This window comes from Rhinolophus sinicus, linkage group LG04 (genome assembly GCF_036562045.2).
Source record: "Rhinolophus sinicus isolate RSC01 linkage group LG04, ASM3656204v1, whole genome shotgun sequence".
Classification (NCBI taxonomy): Eukaryota; Metazoa; Chordata; class Mammalia; order Chiroptera; family Rhinolophidae; genus Rhinolophus; species Rhinolophus sinicus.
The window spans coordinates 89,736,091-89,762,560 of record NC_133754.1 but is presented as its reverse complement, the minus strand read 5'-3'; the positions used below and the strand labels follow the sequence as shown (position 1 = coordinate 89,762,560).

The 26,470-nt window shown below is 37.3% G+C and overlaps 1 protein-coding gene across 7 annotated transcripts in view; it reads left to right on the top strand.

The window, feature by feature from the left end:
- Positions 1 to 26,470, top strand: part of LRCH1 (leucine rich repeats and calponin homology domain containing 1) — a 202,725-nt gene that overhangs the window by 173,244 nt on the left and 3,011 nt on the right. For 4 of the 7 annotated variants that reach the window (XM_019753551.2, XM_019753556.2, XM_019753550.2 and 1 more), the window contains 4 exons: positions 4,885 to 4,994; positions 6,597 to 6,734; positions 10,583 to 10,660; positions 19,099 to 26,434. In XM_019753551.2, coding sequence (XP_019609110.1) covers positions 4,885 to 4,994; positions 6,597 to 6,734; positions 10,583 to 10,660; positions 19,099 to 19,305 — 533 coding nt within the window. In that variant the 3' untranslated portion in view covers positions 19,306 to 26,434. Of the gene's footprint in view, positions 1 to 4,884; positions 4,995 to 6,596; positions 6,735 to 10,582; positions 10,661 to 19,098; positions 26,435 to 26,470 lie in introns of those variants that run through there. The other 3 variants (XM_019753555.2, XM_019753552.2, XM_019753554.2) reach the window with 1 other exon arrangement.

Here is a 26,470-nt window from a genome sequence, read left to right as displayed (position 1 = left end):
AATACAGAGGGTGCCCCAAAAATGTATACACATTTTAAGAAAGGGGAAAAAACTGTATTAACTTGTAATACTCAATATATACCGATAACAAAAGATGAATACAAGTCATGTGTATAAAATTTTTGGCACCTCTCCTCCATATATCTCATTTTAAATCCTCTGTTTTGTCTAAAAGAAATTTTTAAAATGGCAAATTGGCTAGAAGGTTGTTGGGTATTTGAATTCCCACATCCCGAAGTTTCGTGTCCTAAGATAGATGGAGGAGGATGCAGAACTATGTGTGTAGGTCTGTCCACCTCGAGACTGGATAGGGGCAGCTTCACTTCAGGTTGTTCTTAACTTGAAAACTCCACTTCTGCTCTCTGTCTTGTAGCCTTTACTACTTTGTATCTTTCTTTGTGTTTCCCATTAGTTTTGAAGCTAAAACTATTCCTATCTTCTTTTGAATCATTTTCCCTTTTTCATTTTCAATAAATTGGTGGGTGCTAATTTATGTGTATTTAAAATTGAGTTTTAAACTCACTTGAAAATGAATGAATGGATATATCCACCTTGGGTGAGTTTATAGACATTTTCTCCAATATTTTACCATAATCTTGCACTTTTAGCTATTATTTTCCTCATTAAAAAAATGAGGAAACTGAAGCCATGAGAGGTGTTTCAGTGGTTCTTCTGCCTGGGCGTCATATTAAATCACCAGGGCATTTTAAAACTATAGTGTCTATGCCACACACTCGAACATGCTAATTTATTTGGTGTTGCATAGAGTCTATGCACCGATTATTTTTTACTGATCTTTATGTGACGTCCAAGTAGGTGAAAACCACTGGATTAAATGAACGGCCGAAGACCATAGAGAGCATTTTGAAAGCAGAGAATGCATCTAATCCATTTGGGGGCACCAGAAGGGAATAAATGAATACACAAGTCAGATTTCTAATTCACGTTAGCCTGGATCTAGAGCTTATGGTATTTTTTCAAAGCCACCACCACATTGCTGCCCTTAAATTTATCTATCTTAAACATCCCATCCAGTTCAGATTCTTAACTTCCAAGAAGAAATTGAGAGCTAAGTTTTAAAACCTCATGTGTCCACAGAGAAGAAATATCTTCTTGGGTTAAACTTAAGTAATAAAGGTTATTAATGTAAATTGATAATTTCTATATGAAGAGTACATTTTGTGTTATAATTAAATAAGTAGCATTTCAGGCAATTTTTAGAGCAGTGGGGCCTTTTTTGTTTAACTAAAAGATATTCTTATAACCATTAGAGAAATGGTTTCTTGTTCACATCCTTAAATATCTATTGCATGTCTGCTATGTGCTAGGCGTGATCCTTGTTTCTATGGATACAACTCTGAAAAAGACAGACACGATCTCTGCTTTCATGGAACTTTTATTTCAGAGTCAAATGCATTCACACCTGGAAACTAAATTTTAGGAGATTTTTCATCATAGGAAAAATTCAGATGATGTTATCAGGGTAGGATAATCTCTGCAAAGATACTCTCCAAATAGACTGATCTCTGAATGAGGGAGTTTTTGAAACCCTTGTTACATTTATTCATCCAAACAAACTCCTTTCTGCGGCAGAGAAGAGGGACAAATTGGAAACAGACACAAACTCTTACAGAGTTAAAATGGAGAGAAGCGGGTCTATACTGTAAGATAGAAAGTGATGAGTGCCATGAGAGAGACACACGTAAAGAATTTTGTACTTTCATAGGAGACAGACCACTCCTGGGTCAGGGGTGAGGATGATGAGGAGCTTGAAGGAGAAGGTAGAGATAATGGAAAAATTGGTGGAATTTGACCTGTACCTACAAGGATGAAGTTGATATTCTGCATAAGCCTATTTATCATCCCCTACAGGGTCTTTGCTTAGAAATTTTTTTCTTCTGCTGAATAAATTACAAATGTGAGCAAATCATCTTTTCTTTGTTTCCCCCCTGCATCTTCAATCACCTACCATTTTCACTTCCTACTTCTTAGACATGTATATGCAGGAAGAAAAGGAGTCCTTCTTTACTGCTTAATTGCTGTCTGGCAAATACATTCAAAGAATGAAAAGATGATTGATGATGAATGTGCTGATGCAGAATATCAGCTTCATTCTTACAGGTACAGGTCCAATTCCACCAATTTTTGAAATTTAGTAACATGAAATTAAAGAAAACAAGAAAAATTCTTCCATAGATCAGTTTCCTGAAGATTTGACCCAGACAGGTCACCGCATTTATTATTTAAATACGACATGAAACAAAAAACTAGGTAATATAATCAGAGATACTATAATGGTCCCATTGAAATTATTCTGTCCTAACAAACCCATCAAAATAAGCAAGCACTTATATGCTCTGTAGATTTATTATTAGCCTAAAGAGTTTATTTTAAATTTTCATATATTTCACAGTAATTAATCCATATAGAAAGCTAGTAGTAGTGTAGTCATAGCTTCCAACAATTTTAGGTACTTTTGAAATGTTCAGTTAAAAAAAACACAGTTCAAATGTGTTTTAACACTTTGTGATTAATTAACATCATAGAGCAAATACCCAACCATACATTTTGTGTTTTTAAGATGCACAGGAATTTAAGATGAAAAGTGATGCCAGGAAATTAAAACCCAGACACCATGTATTATCTTGTTATCTCAAATAGGGCTCTAACGAGGTGTAGATATTTGAATTGTGTGCTATTAAACAAAAGCTCACTCTTAATTTAACTTCCTAATAGTTTTGTATTCAGAATGAAATCTGCCAATAAAAACATATTGAAAAATATTAAACATGCAGTATTAGATAAGATTGCCCCAAGAAAAAAAAGGCAAAAGAAAATAAAACCTCCAAAGTAAACATTAGATTTGTTTAAACAGTTTTGGGTCGCCCCTTGCTGGCTAGTGTGTGTATTACTCAGCTCTGTCTACATTCCTTGACTTTTTTGGTAAATTTTGTTGACTTTTCTTTGAGGGTGTGGATCATTTCTAGATTTTACATTTTAATGTATATCTCTTTTTGTTGCTATGTTTAAATGGGTAAATCTTTTTGTTGGGATTGCTATGGTGTATAGGCAAGTTTAATGCATTTCCAGTTTCTTCTATGCTTCCTATTTTGTTAGACTTTTCCACATTTGCCTTTGCTCTGTGAATTTCTCATGTCTCCCTGCCTGGTGATTTGGCCCTTCTTTCTTTGCTGGTCTTGCCTTTATTTGTAAAAAATTGGTCACTTCCTGTGAGGTTTGGTTTTCTTTGGTGACATGACTTTGATTCTTTTTGTCTGTGACTTCCTTGGGTGGCTTGAAGCAGAGGCCCAGGCTCCATGCTGACTCCTCTCTGAGGTTCCAGAAGATGTTACGTGCATTAGATCATCTCCTTTCTCCATTAACTCCTAAGTCAAAGGTTTATTAAGATGTGTCAACTTTCTGTCTTCCATAAAGCATCAGAATGCTGATTCAAATATCCTAGAACTGATTTAGAAAGAAAATGCTGAGACATGAAACATATACTGCAAGTCATTTATTAAGGTAGTTTGGTGCAAAGATACAAATTGAGATCAAATGGCATAGTTGGGTGATCATGGAATAATTCATTATGTGGAGTAGTCTCAAGTGTTCTTATATGAAGTATATTTGTAAACCATATTTAACCTAAAAAAACTAGTAAGTTGAAATAGTTCTTAAAGTGGTCCATAGGAAATGTTTGTCAGAATAGAATAAAAATTGCACAACCTTCTTACTCTACATTATTTAAATTATGGTGGATGAAGTTACTAGAATTGCATCATGCCAATACAACCTTCTACCTCATATGATTTTCAAAATTGGAGTTCTCTGCCCAAAATTTTCTAAAAGCCCCCCCTCCCTCTCCCCAGACACACACACATAATCTAACTGGGGAACCGAATACAGCTCTTTGCCACCTCTTGTGCGCATGGAACGTTGACAGCCTTAATAGGATAAAAATCTCAAGGAAGAAAAAAATTCAAGTTTAAATCTGCCCTGGGCTTTGTATTGTAATAAAAATTGATTAAAAACAAACAAACAATAACAAAAAAGCAAACCTTTCTGTAATCACTCTGCCATATGTAGAATATTTTGTACCCTCTTTATTAGTTTTTAAAAGATGTTATCCTTCTGAAGTTAAGAGCATACCTTATCTCTGGAGCCAGAGGCTTAACTCCTTTCAGAGAGAGCGCCACTGTCAGTTGCTATTTTTGGAGGTTGTAATTTTAAGGACCTGTAGCCAAGGATGATCTCTTAAACTGCCTCTACTTTTGCCAACTTTTCTAAAAGAAATCTATGGTCATCTCTAAAGAGCTAACTTTTAGGATACACTGTGAGTTACATGGTAGGAGGCAGAATTTTTTCACTCCACATTCAAATATGTAATGTATCATCACTTAGTTCTTAACCCAAACTTAAGAAAACTTTTAGCCAACTGAACATTAACCTGTGCTTATTTTAAACATGTAAAGCAATTCTAGAGGTTTCTTACTTGACACAGATTATCTGAATTGAATGAATGAATTGTGAAACCTCAAGTATAAATGAAAATGTAGAATGAAAGCATTGAAAAAAAAAATGAGAGAGGAGGGACATCTTTCAGAGAAGTGGCCTGGAATGGTTCCAAGGATGACCCAAACTCTTCCCTGGATTCAGTTTATCATCACCAAAAAAATACTGCTTTTGCTACCCCACACAACCCAGTAGAATTATCAAATGTAATCTTTAGAATATTTGAATCACACTTTTCACATGAGGTCATGCCTTAACCATTGTTTCTGTGAGTAGTGAATGAATAATTTGGGATAAATAAACTTTAATTTATAACCTCATGGCAGCCTATACTAGATACTGCATAAAGGCTTTTCCCCCTTTCTATTATAGTGTTTCTAAGACCTCAGAGAAATCTGGAATCTATAGACCCACAGTTTACAATTCGGAGGAAAATGGAACAGATGAGAGAAGAAAAAGAACTGGTGGAACAACTCCGTGAGGTACCCAAGACATATTATATAATTGAATGATAATTTTTAGACTTGAGCATACAGTTGACTCTTGAACAATGTAGGTGTTGGGGCACCATCACCTCCTCCCTGTACAGTCAAAAATCCAAGTTTAGCTTTTGACTCCCCCAAAACGTAACTACTAATAGTTTATTGACCAGAAGTGTTACCAATAACATAAACAGTCGATTAACACATATTTTGTATGTTATATGTATTATATACTCTATTCTTATAACAAAGTAAACTAGAGAAAAGAGAGTGTTAAGAAAACCATAAAGAAGATAAAATGCATTTACAGGACTGTACATATTTACTGAAAAAAATCCGTGTATAACTGGGCTTGCGCAGTTCAAACCCATGTTGGTCAAAGGTCAACTGTATTTTTAAAAAATAGACTTTGAAGCACTGCGAGCACACCTACTTTCAAATCTAGCCAGGTCGCCTACTGAATGTTTGATATTGGACAAGTCACTTAATATCCCCAAATGTCAGTTTTTTCATGTATTAAAAATGTAGTTCCAATCTACCTTAGTGGGGTTTTGTGAGGTATATATGAGATAATATTAAGTAGAACTACTTAATACATAGGTATAAAGCTAGTATTATTTCAATTCAGATATACTTTAAAATAATGCACTGTTATTCATTTACTTAATAATAATATCCCATTAATTTAAAGATGTTCAGAGTCATCCGCACTTTGTATCCCAAACTGGTCAAAACTTTTTAATCAAGCATTTAATAGAAAAACTATTTGAGTTACTAAAGAATGAAGTCTTGTGCTCAGTGCCATTGAAGAGTTTAAGCTCAGTGATGGCAGGGACCATGGCTAGTGATTGACCACTTTTTTGCCTCAGAAAATGGGAAAAAAAGATGTATTTGTCTTCTCTTTTAAATCTGCCTCTAGCTTCCTCAGGTTGGGCAGTAAATTTTGTCCTATAATTCAATATGAAACTTTCCACTATTTTTTACAAATTGGATCCAAACTGCTGTAATATTGTTGGAGCCAAATTCTCATTTCATAATTTTCCCCAAATTACAAAAGAAAAACTATGACTCCTCAGCCTCTAATTTGAATACATAATTATCAATTTATAAGGTGTAAGAGGACACTGTGAATCATGTATCTATACATATTTGTATATTTTATGAATTCTTCAGGAAAAATGTTGCAATCTATTAGAAATCCTTTGGTTGTCACCTTTTTTTCTTTTTTTAAATAAATTTTTAATTGAAAATATAATGGGGACTAATCCTGATTGAAGAAAATAGAGAGATGCAAAAGAAAAATAAGTCATCTTTTATCCCACAGCTCAAAGACAATCGTTAACACTTTGGCTTCTAGCATTCTTTTTACATTTAAGTTGTTTCTGAATTGTGAGCATCTCATATACAGTCGTGCATTGCTTAATGATAGAGATGCATTCTGAGAAAGGCGCCGTTAGGCAATCTCGTTGTTGAATGAGCATCACAGAGTGCATTTGCACAGACCTAGATAGTGTAGCCTACTTCACACTGAGGCTTTATTGTGTACCTCTGTCGTGTATGGGGTGTATCATTGACCACAGCCTCCTTCTGATTCCTTCACAGAGCATCGAGATGAGGCTCAAGGTCAGCCTGCATGAGGACCTGGGGGCTGCGCTCATGGATGGGGTTGTCCTCTGCCATCTGGTCAATCACATCCGCCCGCGGTCTGTTGCAAGCATCCACGTCCCCTCACCAGCAGTTGTAAGTATGTCCATATAAAGGGAAATGAACTTTTCCATAAGCCAAGCTCGTTTGGGACAGTCCTGCTGGTTACAAATGCTGATGGGGTTACCAGGACCCTGCTCAAATCCTCTCTGTTGAGCCCCAGACCACTAGAAGAGCAGAAAAGCAATAGGTCTGAAGGAAGGAATATTTTCAAGGTCAAAAAGGGAGAATATTTAAAATAAATATATAAATGACAGAAAAGGAATTTATTCCCAATATAAAGCAAATCACATTAAATAAATTGCTGATTGGTATGCTAACTAAGACTTTACAGATGGACGTAAAGACTCATTTCCTACAAAGGCTTATTTAAACAGTGAGAAGTCTTTGGGAGAGAATCATTTGTTTGATACCTTCTCTTTTAAGTGGAATCTCTTTCCTTTATTAGTCATTGGGGATTTTAGGATGGCTCTGAAAAGGTGCAGACTCTATGTAAAAGATAATTATAACCTGTCAAGCCAGAGGTTGGTTAGCCAGTCATTATTTCAGCAATTCCTTGATCATTCACTATGCTCAAGGGTACATTGGAGATACTGGGGGAACAGTAGGAAAGGTGTGAAGATGAGTGAGACTCCATTAATGCCCTCAAAATCCTCGTCTTCTCTGTAGGGGAGATAAAGCTGGCATGTGGAACCCTCTTCCTATATATCTCAAAGCATGTTACCATCTAGAAGAGAACTCCAGAGTCAGTTTTATGGTCAGATAAGGGGGGTGGAATCAGGGATAAGCCTGTTTTTGAGACAAGCAGAGAAGAAAGAAGAATTTCTACCCACACCATTTGCAGTTCGTTAGGTGAGAAAGGAGTGTAGGTGCGAAGAACATATAGTTTGGATTCAAATTCCAGATGTACTTACATGCGTATGTCTTTGGGCAAGTTATTTAACCTCTCTTTAACTCAGTTTGCTCGTCCCTACCATGGAAATGTTCTTGTGAGGATGAAATGAGGAGCTACATATGACACATATATGAATGTGAGCCATTATTATCATTAGTGTTTGTAGAGCGTATTTTCACAATTCAGAGCCCCTAATCTCAAGGAACAATGTTGGTAAAATGGTCATATGAGAAGTGTGTTAGGTGAAAGCCCTTGGGAAGCACATTTGCACCCTCGTTCACCCCCCCCTGGAATGCCTCACACTGGCTTTATTTGTCCTAATGTCTTTTCTATTTTCTTAGCTGATGATCCCATTTCAGCTATCAGTTTCCTTTCTATACAATTGAACATCTTTTTCCTTTGAAAAGTTTGACCACTTTTTGCAGCAGGACACATAAGGAAAAAAAGATCTGTTTATCTTCTCTTTTAAATCTGCCTCTAGCTGCCCTAGGGTGGGCAGTAAATTCTGTCCTGTAATTCAGTATGAAACTTTCCAATACTTTTTACAGATGGGATCCAAATTTCCATAATGTTGTCTGAACTGTGTGCCAAATTCTCATTTAATAATTTTTCCCAAATTATAAGAGAAACTATGACTCCTCAGCCTCCATTTTAAGTGTACGATTACCATTTTACAAAGTATAAGAGGACACTATGAATCATGAATCTATATACATTTGTACATTTTATTCTTCAGGAGAAAAATGCTATATTTCGTCAGAAATTTTTAAATTTTCACCTGTTTCTTCTTTAAATAAAATTTTTAAAATAGTAAATATAATGTGAAATAATGCCTAATTGGAGCAAAGGAGAAAATAGAGAAATGCAAGAAAAATAAATCATTTTTTATCCCACCGCCCAAAGACATCACTGTCAACATTTTGGCTACTATACGACTAGCATTCTTTCTACATTTGAGCTGTTTTTGAATTGTGAGCATCATATATATATTATATATATATATATATATATATATGTTATTTAGTAGTAACATATATATATATATATATATATATATATATGTTATTTAGTAGTTTTTAAAATGTATTAAAACCTAACTGTTTACCTATGTCACTAAAATTATTCATCAGTATCCATTTTAATAATTATAACATATTTTAGCATGTTATACTATAGTTTTCCTTTTTGGAAATGTAAGCTGCTGCTAAATGTCCACTTTTCAGAAATTCTTCAGCAGGCATCTTAACACCTCTTTGACCAGGCCCAGCCACACTATAGCCGTGATACCTGCTTTCTGTCCCCAGCTTATGCTGTCACCTCCACGCCATGTTTGCACAGGCTGCTCTCTCTAAATGAAGAGGCTGCTCTGCACGCTGCCTCCATATCTCCTTATCTACAGCATCACTAGCTCCCATTTCTTCACTGACTGCTTCCGTGTTTACACGCCGTTCTTGACTACTTAGCACTGAGTTAGACTCTCTCTTTTTTTTCTCCTTATAACTAAGACCTATATCATACTATACTATAATTTCCTTGAACTTGTTAATATTTCCAGTGAGGCTTGCCAAGTAAACTGGAACTAAGTGACTGTGAGGATTGCATCTTTCAGTTCCACAGGTGCATCCTTACCACCAAGTAGAGCGTCTGATACATAGTAAACACTTACTAAATAAGATCCTGTGTGCACCATCAGCCATGGATGGGGGTACTTTTACTACCCGTGTGTTGTCAACATTAAGCATTCTAAGTTTTCATTCATGAACCAATACTGTCCATTTTTTATGCCAACCTGAGGGAATATAGTGGTAAACAGAATCACTATTGTCAATATGCTGAGTCTCTTAAGATGGATTTTGTCACTCTTGGACAACTTGGTGAGCTAAACACTGGCATCCCAGTTCATGTAATTCATGTATTTTTTGATCCTTTGAATAATGGTGAGGTTGAACCTCTAACTAGTAGCCAGTACTTTTCTAATTGAAACTAGGTAGCAACCTTAGGATGGGCCCTCCCTCACTTCCAAAGCTGCGGGGGGCAAGGGGGAGGATAGAAGAAGTCCCTTTTATCAATAAATCCTGTGTAAATTTAGTTTTATGGTGATTGGTGTAAGTCCCTACAAGATGGAATGACTTACTTCCCTCTCTCCCTTGCTATTCACAGGGTAAGGTCAGTATTTATAAAACATTGCTCCTACACCTAGATTATGGAGTCATTTGTGCTTCTTACCTCCCATTTTAAAAGAACTAATAGTGGAATATTAAAATTTAGCAGTAAAGCTTTTAAAACTTACCATGTGAAAATTGTGTGACTCAGATGTACCTGTTATCCATACCATATCTTGAAGGTAACCTGGCCAGGATCAACTCGATTTTGAGAGTCCCTTGGTTAAGTCTGTAACATCACTTTGTTTAGTGCTGTTTACCTTGATGTTGCCTCTTTCTAATTAAGTCCATTGCTTTAATGGGAAGGAGATTAATTGGCCTGGTGAATTTAACCCTTCATAAAGAAATGTAATTGTTGATGGGAAAAGGTGATGCTTATGGTGTATTTTTAGGTGAACTAAAGTAGGTTGCACAAGAGTATGATCCATAAAAATTGTGTGTATGTATGTGTGTGTGTATACAGATTTATATATACTCGTATATATGTGCAGACACATACATACATACATATATGCAGATACATACACATATGCAGAAATACTGCATATAGACACATATCTATGTACATACATAGGTAGATATGTATGTCTTTGTATACATAAACATGTGCACACACAACATCTAGAAAAATATAATCCAAAATATTGTTTTTATCTCTAGGTGGACATTTCTGGATAAGTTTTTATTGTCTTCTATGTACTTATATATTTTTTCCTCCAGTAAACATGTAGTATTACTTTTGTCATTTAGAAAGCTTTAAAATTAAGATATTATTAAAATTATTTTCCTTTTAATAATTCATTATTTCTGCATATTTGCATTTATAGCCCAAACTTAGCATGGCCAAATGCAGAAGAAACGTGGAAAACTTTTTGGAAGCATGCCGAAAATTAGGAGTACCAGAGGTAACATCAAATTTGTCCAAATAACCATGTTTTAGTAAAGATTTTCTTTAATGTATGTGTTTGAACCCACTGAAGAGATGTACAGCTTTGTGCATCCTGTTTAATCTCTTTGTACATCCTGTCTTTCTTGAGGAGTAATAATAAGTAAGTTATATAAAATGTTAGTTTAAATTGCTCTATTGCAATGAAATAAAAATGGCTTAAAGCAGTATGGTCAATTCTGAGGGAAAGGAAATATCATTTCTTTAACATTTTGAAATAAATGTGTAATTCCAAACTTGAAAAAAAAATTAATCAGTTTGATTCCCTCTTGTAAGGGCAGAAATTGCTGAGGTTTCATTGCCCCTTCTTTCACGTTCAATAGGGGAGAATTTTGGAGCTGATGGTTTTCCTCCTCCAACTTCTTAAGCAAAGCAGAGCTGTAGTTTGCAACAAATTTGTTGATTTTCATTTCCTGTAATAGCATTTTGGTATGTGTATCAAAATAATCAGCATTGAAAATATTAATTATTGTTATTATTAATCATTACCATTAATAATAATAATGTTTGTGTGTTGCTTTATAGTTTGTTATCTGTTTGTATTTACATTTTCCCCTTTAGTCTGCTTTAGACCCATTGGCAAGTTCCGATAGCCAGCCCGGCTGTAGTTTGCTCCTTTTTTGTGTGCAAGCTAAGCCCCAGCCTCAGCCGATTTGGGGCTTTTAAAGACTGTGCTATTAGTAGTTACATAAAATGGTTTCTTAGGGAGACAAAAACCAATGCACTCAGAATTTGTGGGTAAGTTGAGAAGTTTATCATCATTGTGATAAACAGAAATGGACAGAAATTCTATTTCTTGTCATTTCTTCTATCTTTTCTAATGTTCCAGGGATAAAGTCACTACAGAATCTATCATGAGATACTGTTTTTGAATATGTGAAGGAATTACATTTCAATGATAGGAGTTAGTCCTTCCTTCCTTCCTTCCTTCCTTCCTTCCTTCCTTCCTTCCTTCCTTCCTTATTCCCTCCCTCCCATCTTTCCTTCCATACTTCCTTCTTTCCTTTCTTCTTTCCTTCCTTATCTTCCTGTTTTTTAGTTTGGTGAAGTTCAAAGGTGAGGGTGTAGTGGTGGTCTTCTAATCTCATTTGAGCAAAAAAAGAATTATTAAAGCTTCTTTAAGTCAGAGCTGTAGTATCAATAAAAAGTGTACATATTCATTATTTAAAAGAGTGTAATCTTTATATATGGGCTCAATATCTTTGTGATCAATTGAAATGTCTTTCAACAATGTTAATCTGTGTGCCTCTATAGTATGTGTACATTTTAATATTTCATATACATTCTTGGCTTCAAGTATTTATGAAAATTCTTATAGACACCTTTTTAAATAATTTGATTCTGTCATGGGCTAATAGGTTTTCCCATGTGTGAATCAAAACTATCATACCAAGTCAGATGGTAAATTATTCATGTCTGTGCTGGAAAGCACTAATGAGTTATGATGTAATCCCATGATATTTTTAAACTCATCAAAGTTTTCTCGGCTTGTGGTAATACAAAATGAAATGGATATGCACTTTGCCATTTATTGTCAGTAAAGATTGGTAATTATTATTTCCTTTTAAGGTGGGCAAAAGGAAATTAAATTATCATAAATATGCAGAGAAAAATTATTATAATTTCTGATTTATGCCCCTAGCACTAATAGGCAATTTATAATTCCTGAGATGGTTGAATTACAATGAATAATGACCTTTTTTGCCAATATCCCTCTTAACTATGCTTAGTAAGAAATATATCACTTAGGGTATTTTTAAATTGTTTTTAAGATTTGAGATGATTTTCAAGTTTGTACTGTATATGTATGCATCGCATGTGTGTGTATGTCTGTGTGTGTATACATATAGTTCCATCCTGATGGATAATCCAATTGCATTTTACTGGTGACTAGAGTTATTACATTAAGTTCATTGCTATTGTTAATAGACAAAGTCTGCTGGTTAGTTTTAGTTAGCAGTTGAACTCCTTTAACAAGCTATGTTAAAAGAAGGAAGAAATATTCTAGTGGAAAACCAGAAATCGCCAGTTGGAAGGCAATTGGCAAATTTTCCTGTACACTTGAATTAGCATGCTTCATGTCTCACAGAATGGATGAGGAATAAGTGATTGGAAATGAGGAAATATTTTCATCTAGGAATATGATCCTAAGTTAGGAGAGGGGTAAAATGACTTCTGCCTACTTAGATGGTTACATTTCTTTCATTACGTAAGAGGGTTGATGTTTTGCGTGCATATGTGACACACTACAATTGATGATATGCACTGAAAATAGTTATATCACAAGTCTAGTTGCAGAAGTTTTCCACTTGTAATCAGACATTTTAAAAGACTGGTACCTAAAAACAGAGGACCCGTAACATTACAGTTCCTTATTTGCATTATATTTAATATTTGGGTAACAAAATATTCATTGATTTCCCAGTAGCAGACATCATTTTTCCTAATTTGTGAGCTTTTCTTGCTTTCTTCTCTATCCATAACTTATCTACATATACATACTCGTAAGTCACAGAGATCTTGAATTCTGCATTTTTTAAGCTAAATATCTAATTGACAATAATGCATCACCCTGTAGAGACTGAAAAATCACAGCTGTGCTCTAGGCCTAAATTGTTGCCTTTGTAATAGAATCACAGTTTGAAACTACAAGCTGAACTCGAGGTTAGCAGCTTATATAATTGTTCATATGGATGGAATGTGGTCGCTGAGCAGCTTTAGTTAAATTATTACATACAAAGTAATTTGATGGGATGGAAGCAATTTTAAAATTGTTCCAGTTGTAATAGTTTATTGTATTTTCTTTAGAAGTCCCTATGGACACATTCCCAGGTATCTGCCCCAGGGTTGGTGAAGATTCATGAAGCATTTTATTGTGTGCTTTAGTAGAGTGGTTCTGGTGTGGCTGACCTATAAATGTGGCATCTTCAAATTAGCTGCATTTGGAATTGCACAGTGTAAGTAGCCCAGTTGTTTGCAGAAGGTTAGAGTGTGTAGACAAGTCAGGCAACTCTAGACCTCTGTCTGTTAATTGTGACATTTTAGTAAGGCTGGATCTAAACCCTTGAATCTTAGTCCAGGGGTAGGAATCTGAGACAGGATTGGAACAGTGGAGGCCGCTAATGGAAAGGAGGTAACGTCCCAGAAAGAAGTCAGTGATGGGATTCTGGAGAAATTCTGTCAGAGTGACAGCAGGCATATTTGCTATCAACTATGAGGGATTCTGGGATGAGGAAGAGGTTTGTTAATGAGAATGCCAAGGAAAGATCATTGAAATGGACCAGAAATGGTACTCGCTGGCAAGCTTTTTTCTGGTGTAGGCACCATATTTCTTCAGCTAGTTACTTCAGCATAGGTCACTTCCATTCCTGCTGCTCATTCCTTGGGTTTTTTGGTTTGGTTTTGTTTTTCTGGGTGGGGCCAATTCCCCAACTAAAGAGACACAAATTGAATGACTCTAACCTGGAAGGAGATGAGTGAGTAGAGTATCTGTGAGACAAGTGTAGGAATATACAAAGTCTTGGGTGGATTAGCCCTCCCTGTGCTGTTAACTAGTTATGTGCCCTGAGACAAATCCCTTAAATCTAGCAGCAGTTAACCATTTACTGAGAACTTTTCGTACATGCCTCATCTCAAATGCTCACTGTTGGCGATCTGAGGTAAATATTTTATTACCATACTGTGAGGAAACTGAGGTCCAGAGGGGTGAAATAATTTCCTAAGCTTGTAGTCATAGCTGGTGAGCGGCAGAGCTGGCATTTGAACCCAGGTCTGTCAACATGAAGAGTCCCACTCTTTTTAGCGCACACACAGGCTCTCTGTGACTGAGTTCCCTGCTCTGCAAAGTGAGGTGTTGTACTTAAGCAGTGGATTTAAACCACATTCTCCAGAGCCGTTGATTCTTTCGCCTGCGTAGGAGGTGAGGGAAAGCCAATGGGAGGCTACGGTCACTCTCACCCCCTTGTTTCAGCCAGAGCAGTTTCTCTTTCGCCTGTGATGTATATTGGATTCCCCACTTAGGTTTCCTTTGAGGGGGGAAAAGTGTCCTATTGCTAAGCATAGTGTGGAAATCACTAGACCCCTAAGGTTTCTTTGAGCTCTGATATTCCATGAAAGCTTGGTTATATCCGCAGTTCTCAGTTCTACAATTGCTTTCCCTCCTCATCAGTTGCTTTGCTGCCAGAGGATTACCAGAGTCACGCATCATGGCACCCTGGAAAATCTGGGGGTTGGGTGGTGTTGATGACACCATCTTATCGTCCCTTATAGTATTGATGCTGGTGGTCAGATTTTGCATTTATCTGTGACCTCTGGTGTAACTTGATCTTGACGACAGGCCTACCTAGTACCACCCTTGGTGGGCTTACAAATTCTTTGGGATAGTTCTTTGTTTCACCCAATAATCTGCCTCCAATTAAGCGTTGGGGTCATGGGTCATCGATATACAGAGGCTTCCTTTGCCTTTTCTGAGAAAGCTTGACCATTCTTGGCCTCTGACCTTGATGTAGAGGCTTCATGGTTTGTTATTAGGGGTTTCCAAATTGGTCCATATTTAGGGCTATTTTAGTATACGCGGTCTCAGGTGGCTAGAAATCTCTGATTTATGAAACAGCAAAAGTATTAGAAAGTAGGTACTTATTTTGTTCACTAGCAAAACTTTTCTACTTGATTTTAAATAAGTAGTTTTGGCCTCAGACCTCTGGAGGAACAAAGTCCTTAATTTACCAGACTTGCTCTCTTTAGATGAGGAGGGAACTGAGACTAGAAATATACTTTGTTTTCTAACTGCCCAGCCCTTCTTATTCATGATTGTTTCCAGAGAGAAAACAGAGAAGAGGATTAAGGCAGTCACTCTACTGACAGTGGTAGACGCCTTGGCAATCCGGGCCCCTCCTGCCTGCCTGGGCAGCCCAGAGGCCTGGGGCCCTTGCAGTACTGTAGAAGTGGCAGGTTTTCTTCTCCATCCACAAGGACAGGTCACTTTGTGTCCCTCAGCTTCTGCATCAACCAAAGAGAGTTAAAAATAAAATCCTAAAACACATTCACATGCTAACAGTGATTGTGTTGATAGAAGTGGAATTATGGCTGAGTCTTGTTTTCTGTAGCTTTCATATTTACATGTTATTGTCTTTTATAATGAGATATTATATTTGAAAGTAATAGTAACAACTTTCCTACACTACACCTGTTGAGGTTTTAGGGAATAATGCATGTGTAACTGATCTGACATTTTTTAATTAAAAGACATTCTATAAATTGAAGCTACTATATATTTTTTTATTTCTTGAGAATAGGAGAAATGAGTTCCTTCTCCTCTTTGAGCCTTATGTCTCTTTCTTCCCCAAATCGGTGACTTTTGGGGGGAAGGGTGAGATTCTTTTTCCAAGATTTATTTTAATTTTCCATTTATATTGGTTAACTCTGAGGTCAGATAATCAAAGGTGCAGACATTTATTATTTTATTAATATCAGTTTTTTAAAAAGAATCAGTTTCTAGCTTGTAAAGTCAGTCACATTTCTTACAGGTAGTATGTGTTTACCATTCACGTAAGAATCCTTTTCCACTGTGTGTCTCCTGGTGTCAGAGTCACCTCTGGTCAGTGGGCCAACAGCCTTTCATATGTATGTGCATGTTTGAGAATAAACATTTTAGAAGCAATATCTTCAAAAAGTTTTAAATTACATTTCTAAATAAATTAGCTTACTTATAAGAGTTATCTTCTAAGTTCATAAAACTGGCAATAAGTTCTCATATATTGGAAACCCTACCTCACTCCATTCTTGGTCAGTTAGGGCTTTAAATTTTCAGAATGACCATCAACATTCCTCTGTTATTTTAGACTAAAAAAAAAAAAATACTTTGTAAGCATACTGACTTTCAAAATTAAAATTATATTTCAATAAATTGAATATATTCTAAATTTCTTACAATTGAGACTTGATTGGACTCAGAACATCTATAAACTAGAGCTTTGTCTCCATTTCTGTCTGTGGCTATAGTACTTGGGGAACCTGAGCCCAACCTAGCAGTCTCAGGCACACTGACTGTTGCCCCTAAGGGAATCTGCTACCCTCTGGCCATTGTGATTTCTGTTCACTGTAATGAGAATTAGTGTTTGTACTTGTGTCTAGAGACTCTGAGTATATTCACTGTATTTTGCAAATGCCTTGCAGTAATGACTAATGCTTTGTAAATACATGGTGAAGTTTTGTCTCTTTAAATTTCCTTCCTTGTTAGTATTTTTCCTATTTTAATTTTTAAGGGAGAAAAAAGTACAATCTCTAAATTCCCCTCATTAAGACTGAAATTAGGGAAGCGCAAGGGCCAGAAAACTCCCAGGTTCCCTCCTTGTAGCATCCTTGCAGGGGATTTGTGACATTGGGTAGACTCAGAGAGCGGCTCTCAGAGGCCACAGCAGTCCACACTCCACACATTTTGCGACTCAGATTTTTACCTACCAAACAGACAATCCTAGACCTGCCTTTTCCTTTGGAGATCGTGATTTAATTTAAACCAATTAACATGGGCTGTGAGTCTAGGCCCCTACTATCCACTTTAGTCTGAAGTAAGCCCAGAACCTGTGGCATCATGAAGTTATTTGCAAGATAAGAAGAATGGTCTGGGTTGCCCATCTGCGTAAGAAGTGTATACTGAAAACTGCAAAGATAATCGGCCTCACTTGAGTTCTCTGATGGAGTTGCTGGGGAGCAGACTCGATGTTTTCCATAAGGTTCTGGGAAATGTATTGAAATATACACTAGAAGTAGAATAATGTATTTTAATGTGGAAATGCCACTTTTGAGAAAATCACTCTTTGGTCTGTGGATGGTTTCTGTCTTGTGTCTGCTTTGCTCGGATTTCACTGGCGAAGCACAACATTGCAACAGAAAATTCGTGTTGCAATGGAAAACTTCTTTTAGATGTTTCCTCATCTGTTCATCCTTGACTAGCATCTCTCTCCCAGTGAAATCCAATCAATGTGTAGCTGTTTTAATTCTTGGGAAAATAATAGTGGTAGCTTGATTCCTCCAAATCCACTGAGAAAAGACACACAATCTGAATAAATCCAATACAATTTATTATCTTAAAAATCCTTTGTTGCGTATCTCTACCTTCATAAATTAAAATAAGATGAGAATGTTTTTAATCTTACTCAACCCACTTAATATTGTAATATTCCTACTAAACTGAGGGCATCAGGATGACGTCAGAGGATACAAGCAAGATAAAACTCTACCTCAGAATAATCTTTCAGTTGCTCTGTGATTTGCATCTGCTTAGCCATGAGGCTAAAACAAAGGGCAATGTTGTATCATATGTTCTAAAATATATATTACATATATATTTTAAATGCTTTGCCTAATTTAGAAATGAAACTGCATTTTATGAAATATGTCACAAATATTTTCAATCCTTGTTTAATTTGGACACAACTACAACTTCTTTCATACCGACATATCAATTATAATCACTATAAATTTTAAGCTGTTGTCATTTCCTGTTAAGAAATTTAATTTATTAGAAAACTGTTTGTTTCCTGACAGTAATAGACATCTGGAGGTCAACTTACAAGACTGAGCATCTTATTTTTGCATTTAAAGTAGAAGCTCTGCCTCCTTATATATAGTGAGTGTAAAGTAGATAAAACATGCATGGAGATCTGTGTCCCCCACGACCATACCTGTTTGGTTGTGAGGAAGTTTACAAAATAACCCTACTTGGGAATGTACTTTTATTCTAACCTCACATCTAAGAAGCCTCTTCTAGATTTTTATGTGTAGTTGCAAAAACATGAAACTTAATGTACTTTTGGACACATGGAGGGACGTAATTAGAACTAGCATTCCTCAGAGTTTATCGATAATCTTAAAAGGAAAATAAATTAGGTGTATGTGTTACTTTTCAGAAAGAAAGATTTTTATATTCATTCTTTATAAACCAGGGTAAAAAATGCATTAAGAGAATGGTAAGGAAAGATGGGGATTAAACTTTAAAGTTTATGTCTTTTCCTTTAGTAAGATTAAGACCTAAATGTATCAAGTGAAAAGCTCTTATTTTTATGCCATTGGTTAGCACATGATACCACTTGAATACTAAAACTGTTTAACTGCCAGAATGATATATATAGATTGCAGAACTTTCTTAATAGTGAGGTTGTGGGTGAGGGATATCTTTGTCCTATTTGCATAAAACACATTGGGTATGCTACTTTTTTTTTTTTTCAAATAAGTTTTACAATCTTTGATGGTGGAATGGGTTTTACCTGCTTGAAATAAGAAGTTACTCTTACCATTTGCTAGTAACCAAAAATGTGTGCTTCTTTCCAGGCTGTTCTTCTGTGTATTTTTAATTGTATGCACTGTCTCTTTCTGTTCTAATGGCTGCCCTCGGAATAGGCTGACCTCTGCTCTCCGTATGACATCCTGCAGTTGGATTTTCGTCACATTCGAAAGACTGTTGACACTCTGCTGGCACTTGGGGAGAAACCCCCACAACCAACTTCTGCCCTCCGCTCCAGGGACCTTATAAGCTTCTGTCTTGTCCATATTCTCTTTATAGTGCTGATCTATATCACTTACCGCTGGAATGTTCTGTCTGCATAACGTCTGCATGTGCATCCAAAGCACTGTGCTCTGTCACCCAGATCCATTGCGGGGTCCTTCCTCCATCTGAGCTTTTGCTTTGCAAACTTCCATCCCTATTATCTCTTCAGTAATCTCTCGAGTTTTGAAGCTGAACATTTTCAAAAGCACAGACTTTATATTAGGTTGGTGCAAAAGTAATTGTGGTTTAACAGGTTAAAAATAATTGCAAAAACCACAATTACTTTTACACCAACCTATACAATGCTGTTCCCATTATGTAACTTTTCTCACTCACTGGAAAACAGTGACAAACTGTATTCATACCTCAGGCTTCCTCATTCACGTGGTGCCAGCAGCAGTGCCATGCAGTTCCTCTTCTCTCTCCCCCAGTGAGCTTCACTGCCCTGGGGAGAGTGGAAGAAGGTTTCAGAACAGGAGCAAAAGGGATTTATCATATGGAAATCTTTTCTTTGCAGTATGTAAGTCGAATCCCATCTAATTCAGGACTGGGCAATTGAGCTGTAGAGGGACCGCCTTGCAGAGGAGACAGAAAATCAGCATTTTGGCCCAATTTGGTCTATAAAAAAATCTACTGACCAAGTTGAACAATACTATCTGGAGAATGACTGCTTTGCTGGCCATTTGATTGGATGCTTCCGTTTCCTGCAGTGGGAGCTGTGAGGGGCAGCAGGGAGGGTTGCCGTCCCTTCTACTCTGAGCCAGTCTCTCTGCCCTGAGCCAGTCCCTCTGCCCTGAGCCAGCCTCTCTGCCCTGCTGCATGAGACAAAGCTGCGCAGAAGGGACGCTGAGGAAGGAAGGGGCCATCACTGTTAGAGCGCCACCTGGAGGATTTGCTTGCACACCAATTTTGTGTTTTTACTTCTTACTCCTGTGAGCCTCTGTTCTGAGGCTCTTAGAAAAGAATTTTCCCGAAGAGATTTCTATTTTTAAATAATGTAATAGGTCATTTTGCCTTTTGCTACATCCCATCATAATATCAGGTCCAGAATGTGATGGATTTGACTGTGTTCGTTTTCAAATAAAGCCACGAGTCCTGGAACATTCTTGGTCCTGAGGCTTGGGTTACTATGGCAGGAGCTAATAATAATAAGATTGTTCTTATTTTAAAAGAATGTAATTTCTCTAATGAATCTAAATTTTCATTTAACCTTTGTTTTCAAATGACATTAGCAAGCTGCTTTTATTTTTAAGTAAGCTTAAGGGATTATATATTAACTATATCAGCTTTGGAGCAACGTGGTCAGTTTGTAATTAAAAGATAAAACCAATAGAATCTTATTTAGGCCAAGATATTCCTGGTTTGGGGATGTCTTTTTCCTAATATGTGAAGGCCCTGCTCCAAGGTTAAGAGCGTCTCCCCTATGCTTCAGTCTACATCTGTGCCAAATATTGTTTCTTAAATTGGGGAGCTGATGGAGTTAAGTTCCTCAGATAAATTTCTAGTTTAGTGAGATGCAGGTGGTCTTCATAGATGGCTACTAAGAAGATAATTTTATTTTTCTGAACATTTCCATGAACATTTCCATGAATCCAGGCAGGCTATTTGAGAATGTGGAAAACCCACATAGTTAGAAAAGTATATTTATAAAGATTCTTTGTTGCTAAATCAGCTCAGATTTTCTAACAGGAAACATTCTTTACAAGATAATATCTTGAGTTAACTGAGCTTTTCCGCCTGATTTTGTATTGATTGGTGAAATACAGGGTATATGGAAGTTATTGAATTAACCTCAGTTGTGTATAAATAACTTGCAGATGTACTAAATTGCCTTTGGTGCTATCTTGTATTCTTCAGTCTGTAACACAATAAAATCCCTTTGTACAGTGTCTAATGAGCACCATGAGCCATAAGTTGCCTAATAAACACATTTTGGGTGATTATTCCAAGTTTTTATCAGCTCACCGATGCATTTATTTGTGCGCAGCCAGAGTAGTGCTCAGCATTTCCATCCATCTCTGCAGTGCATCGAGGCTCCCCGTTAATGATGGCCACTGTTGTTTTTTTGTTTTTTGTTTTTTGTTTTCTTTAGGGGGGGGGCAAAGGAGGAGAAGAGAGAGGATTCACTGGGTGGCCATCCAAAAGAAAATTCTATCAATAAAAACGGAGTAGCACAGTCATGTGAGATCAGATTTAATTTTCAGTGTTGACTTGATGTTCTCTAGCTATGTTCATATTTCAGTTCTAGTGGCCAAAGTATTCTTTGGACACACTTCATTTCTCATGCCGTTACTGTATCTGTACCCTAATGTGCTGCTCCTCTTGGGATCTGTTGGATGGTATTTTTTTTATCAAATAGTATGGTAGCTAGCAGAACACAATTAATTTAGCCCTTTAGGCAAAACTTTGAACTCTCTTGCCCATTGTCAAGCTATTAATTTCCATTTAGAATGTTAAGCCTCTCCATGGTTCTTCCCCAAGGTACCCATGCACCAGCTCGCATTGCTAGCATAATGCTGCCATCGTAGCGTGACGGGATACCTGGTAATCGACTTGTCATCTGAGAGGGAGTCAGGGATTTAGTTGTGTGATTTGTATGTGCATACTAAATGTCCTTCCTCTTACAAGAAAGGATATTTTTACCACATTTCCTTCCAATGCCTGCTAAAAACAACCAAATATTATTTTATACTTTCGTTTTGAAACAGAAAGATCTATTTGAAATAGTTCTTTTTCTCCAGTTCTTTCAATTGGTGGCAACTCACCACTCAGTGTGAAGAGTCCCACAGTGTGTAAGAAGTAACTCATTTCTGTTAGTTCCCTCTATTTATGGATTTGTGTTTTGTATGCAGCTCACTGTCCTCCAGGAGAGACACATGAAATGGGGCTAGTGAAAAGGGGCCCTGCAGAACTCAAAAGTAACATAACTGAGTAGGACTTTCATCAATGAGACTAGATAAATAAAGACACTTGATAGCCTGATGTCATTTGTTCATGAGTAAGGAATTAAATTTAGTGCACGGTGGTTTGGGTTATCTCTGTATAATCCATGCCTATCTCTGTCATAAGGACAAAAAGTCATAAGGATAAAAGATGTTTCACCTTCAGGGTAAAAGTAATGGACAATGGATTAAAATTTCAGGAGCCTAAAAGGAGTTTGGATAGGTGAAAAATATTTTAATATGGTTTTGTTTAGGAGATTTGCTTTTTAAAATTAGGCTTCAGATTTTGAAATTAGTTCCCAATAAACAATCAGGTATATAGACTGTGTGCTTTTTTTTTCCTTTAATACTATCAGGGTCCAGTTCCTTGGATTTTCACTAGAATTTTGCTTATGCTTGTGTTTGTTTTTTCATTCCTCTGCTATTGAATGAGCACTCTTGTTCAAGGCCCCACAGCAGGCCTTGAACATAAAATGATGACCATGACACATGGTCCTGTGCTCAAAAAGCCACAGTCTAGACCAGGAGTCAGCAAACTTGTTCTGTAAAGTGCTAGATAGTAAATATTTTAGGTTTTGAGGCCCAGAGAAGTTCTGTTAAGACTGCTTTGCCATTGTAGTATGAAAGCAGCCATAGACAATTTGTAAATGAGCAGGGGTGGCTGTGTTGCAATAAAACTTTATTTACAAAAACAAGCTATGGGTTGGATTGGCTTGCAAGCTGTAGATTTTGGACCCTTGATCTATTGGATCTAGTGGACAAATAGGAATTCGGTATAATAAGGCCCTGTGGTAGATTGGGTACAAGATTCTGCACCTGATCTGATGGACCAGAGTAGGTAGTCTACGAAACCAGGAACATCACCAGGAACTGTGATGTTTGTTTACACTGAGACCTAAAAGATGTGTAGGAATAGCCAGATGAAAGGGTTACAGGTTAGGGAGGTGAGAGAAGGGGCAGATGTGTGTGGAGCATGAAGTGTTCTAGAGAGAGGAAGGACTAGAACATAGTGTGGCCAGAAAGCAGAGAATCAAGAGTGACCAGAAGTCTTCTCTGTCTCTAAGTGTTTGACATGGTCTTCATTTTACACTGGGAAAAACTGGCCCTCCGAGTGCTTATGTGGCAAAACAGGACTGTGAAACTCTCATGTTAAACCAATGCAGATGGTTTTGTTTTAAAGTTCAATCAATTTTGTGCCAAGAGTTTACATTTTAGAAACAGACTGAACAAGGTGAACTGTGCTGACATTATTGACTTCATTGTTTTCCAGCAGCTGGCCTGGAAGGAGGCCTATAGCTGTTTAGGAGCATTCAGAGACTGTAGAGACAGGAGAGCCAGGCAGTGGACATGGCGGCAACCTGCCTGCTCCCACTTGGCGTTTTCTGCCAGGATGAGATGTCTGTCCCTCGCTATGAAGAGAAGCCAAATGAGCTAAGTGGTAGAACTAATGTCTTTCACCAAAGTCAGGGTTCTCTGACCGCTACCTGACTTTGAATGTGTTGGGTCTTGCCTGGATAAGACTCTGATGGTCCAGAGCCTCTTCTTGTCTCATGGCACAAGATGGAACATACTCACATGTTGATCAAGGATATTATTGGAAGCAGCATGATACCTGGAAGGAGCCCCAGCCCTGAGATGACACATGTTCAAATCCTGGTTCCAGTACTTAAACAGCTGTGGGACTTTAGCAAAGTTACTTAAACTCTTTATATCTCAGTTTTCTTGTCTGTAAAATAAAGATATTATATTAACTTACAAGGTTGTCATAAATAAATAACCAATCAAGTCTGCAGCATTGGTGCCAGGCATGTAGGAGGTGCCAGAAGTCTATCTAAGGTAGCATTTAGGCTTTGTCGTTTGCCTGCCTTTCCAGCCCTGTTTGCTGTGGTTCCGAAGAAAGGTGGGTGAGGGGATATGAGTGAACCTTGTTGATTCCACTACTGGAGAAAAAAAGCACAAAGCGTGAGTTCTTCAGAGGGGGTCAGAAGCATGATTTTTTATGCAAGACAGTACTTTGTGACTCTGTGCTTTAAAAAAAACAACAAGAGAAGCTCTATACTAGAACAGTCTACTGCCATGTTCTCAAGGAAAGTCATTAGGATTCTCTAACATTGATATTTAAATGCATTTAAAGTCAGTGTAAATATACAGCCATCTTAGCTTTAAGTCTACTATGGCTCTTTTCTGTCATTTCTCAACCAGCTATAAATCTACAGTAATTCCTTCCCCGTTCCAACTCCTAGCTCACTTCAGGGATTCCCCCTCTGTGGCAGGACTAGTGTGATAGAAAATGGCCTCTGGCCATCCTCATTACCCTCCTCATTTCTGGCAGGCTCCCCTTTCTCATCCTGCCAACCAGCACTTCAACTCGTAATTCCCATCAGTCTTCACCCCAGTCCTGTGATAAAATAACCAGAACTGCCATGTTTTTATAGGGTTTCTATTATCTTATGCTAGTCTTCTTAGGTACCTCCAACCTCATCAAAATAATCTGAGGGTACCTCTGGGTTTCTTCAGGGGGACAGAATGACAGGAGAAAGGCACTGTACGTGGTACCTTGCCATGTCTTCTATTTGCTCCTCACTGCCAGCTGTAAGGGCGGAGGGGAGAATCTTGGACTCTACACCTGGTTTAGGAATGAGGAAACCAGGAAGGTGAGAAATGCTGGTTGGAAAAATAAAGGCCTGGGAGAGACAATAACCTTAAGCTAACTCAGTCTGTGAGCCCTGTAAGCAAGAGGCTGAGGTCTCAATACCTTCCCCTTCCTGTCTCTCTGGAGCCCCATCCCTTCCCTACCATGACTTCTCACTTAGAACTTCTACAGACCACTGGCATCAGCACTCATTAATGAGACTGGGGCACTTGTTAATGGAGACCTATGCCATCTCCAACAGGACTCAGGATAAGGCAGGTAGCCTCATAAAAGCCATGTTGTACATAGAGATTAAGCCTTGTGGAAATATTAGTGCTAGAATTCAGGAACATTTGGACTTACACATAAGTAAACACTGAGGTCGGGAAGTAAAATGCCTTGTTCAAAATACCTTGGACATATCCCTCATTGTTAAATTTCTATTTGTGTTCCTTGCCTAGTGTTCTGTCAGTCTCTTAACGTTTTTCTCACTGATTTGTTGAGCTTGTGTCATATAAAACCCTTGTAATTTGATGCAAATACTTTTTTTACAGTTTCCTTATCTTTTAATTAATGTAGGGTTTTGTTAACACATGTTAAACTTCTAGGTAATCGATTGTTTTTATCTTTTGCCTTGTGGCTTTTTTCACATTTTTAGCTAAGAAAATCCTTCTGCATATATTTATAAAGAAAATACTAAATATTCATCTATATTTTATTAGAAGTTTTTTAAAAAACAACAACAGTTAACTCTTTAATTCATTTCAAATTGATTTTAGCATAGGGTACAAATTGAAGATTTTGTTTTTCCCGTATGTAATATCTTGTACAGGAGCTTAACCATAATTAGTTGCCATTTATAATTTCCTACCAAGCCAGATGTTGACTTGGGTGCTTTGGGGGCCAGAAGAAAGAGAAAAACATCCCTGCCCTGGTGGAACCAGCCTGAGCAATGAAATGCCAGGTTGAGGTACTTCACAAGCCTGTGGTATCAGGAAAGGATGCACATTGACATCTGGCTGTGGCACCAGGAGGAAGCACCATCCATCCTGGCCTAGTGCACAGTGGACAACAACTCACAACTCAGATAGAACCTCCCATCCTTTCTCAGGTTGACATTTGGCTACTAAGTTGGCAGCAGCATAAACTTGCATGCTCACCTAATATGCCATAGACAACAGGATAATTCTGTTTCGATGCACAGCAACCACATGAAATAATGGTTAAAACTGTGCTTTAAATAATCATCTGTCTCATGCAGGTCCCATTTAAATATTTCTTAAAAACTGGTCATTGGGGTGTGGAGAACACACCATCATCGGATAGACAAGAGGGACTGTTTGCTGTGCAGTCTTTTCTGAGCAAAGGAGACACTCTGGAAGGAGATCCCCTCATTCCCAGAACCAAAAGACAAAGGTGTAAAATCACTTTGTTGTGTTATTTTGTAAACTGTTTTGTTGAGCATGCAAGCTTCTACACTCAAGGAGCAACTTACATTAGTTGTTTTCCTTGTGTCGTATGTGCTGGACATTTTCCAAGAGCAAAAACAGAACATGAGAAAGTAACAGGGCATTTGTGCCTGTGACAACTGTATGAAAGAGTCTTAAAGGGAGGTTATTGAAAGCTGTGGTTAAAATTACTTATTTACAA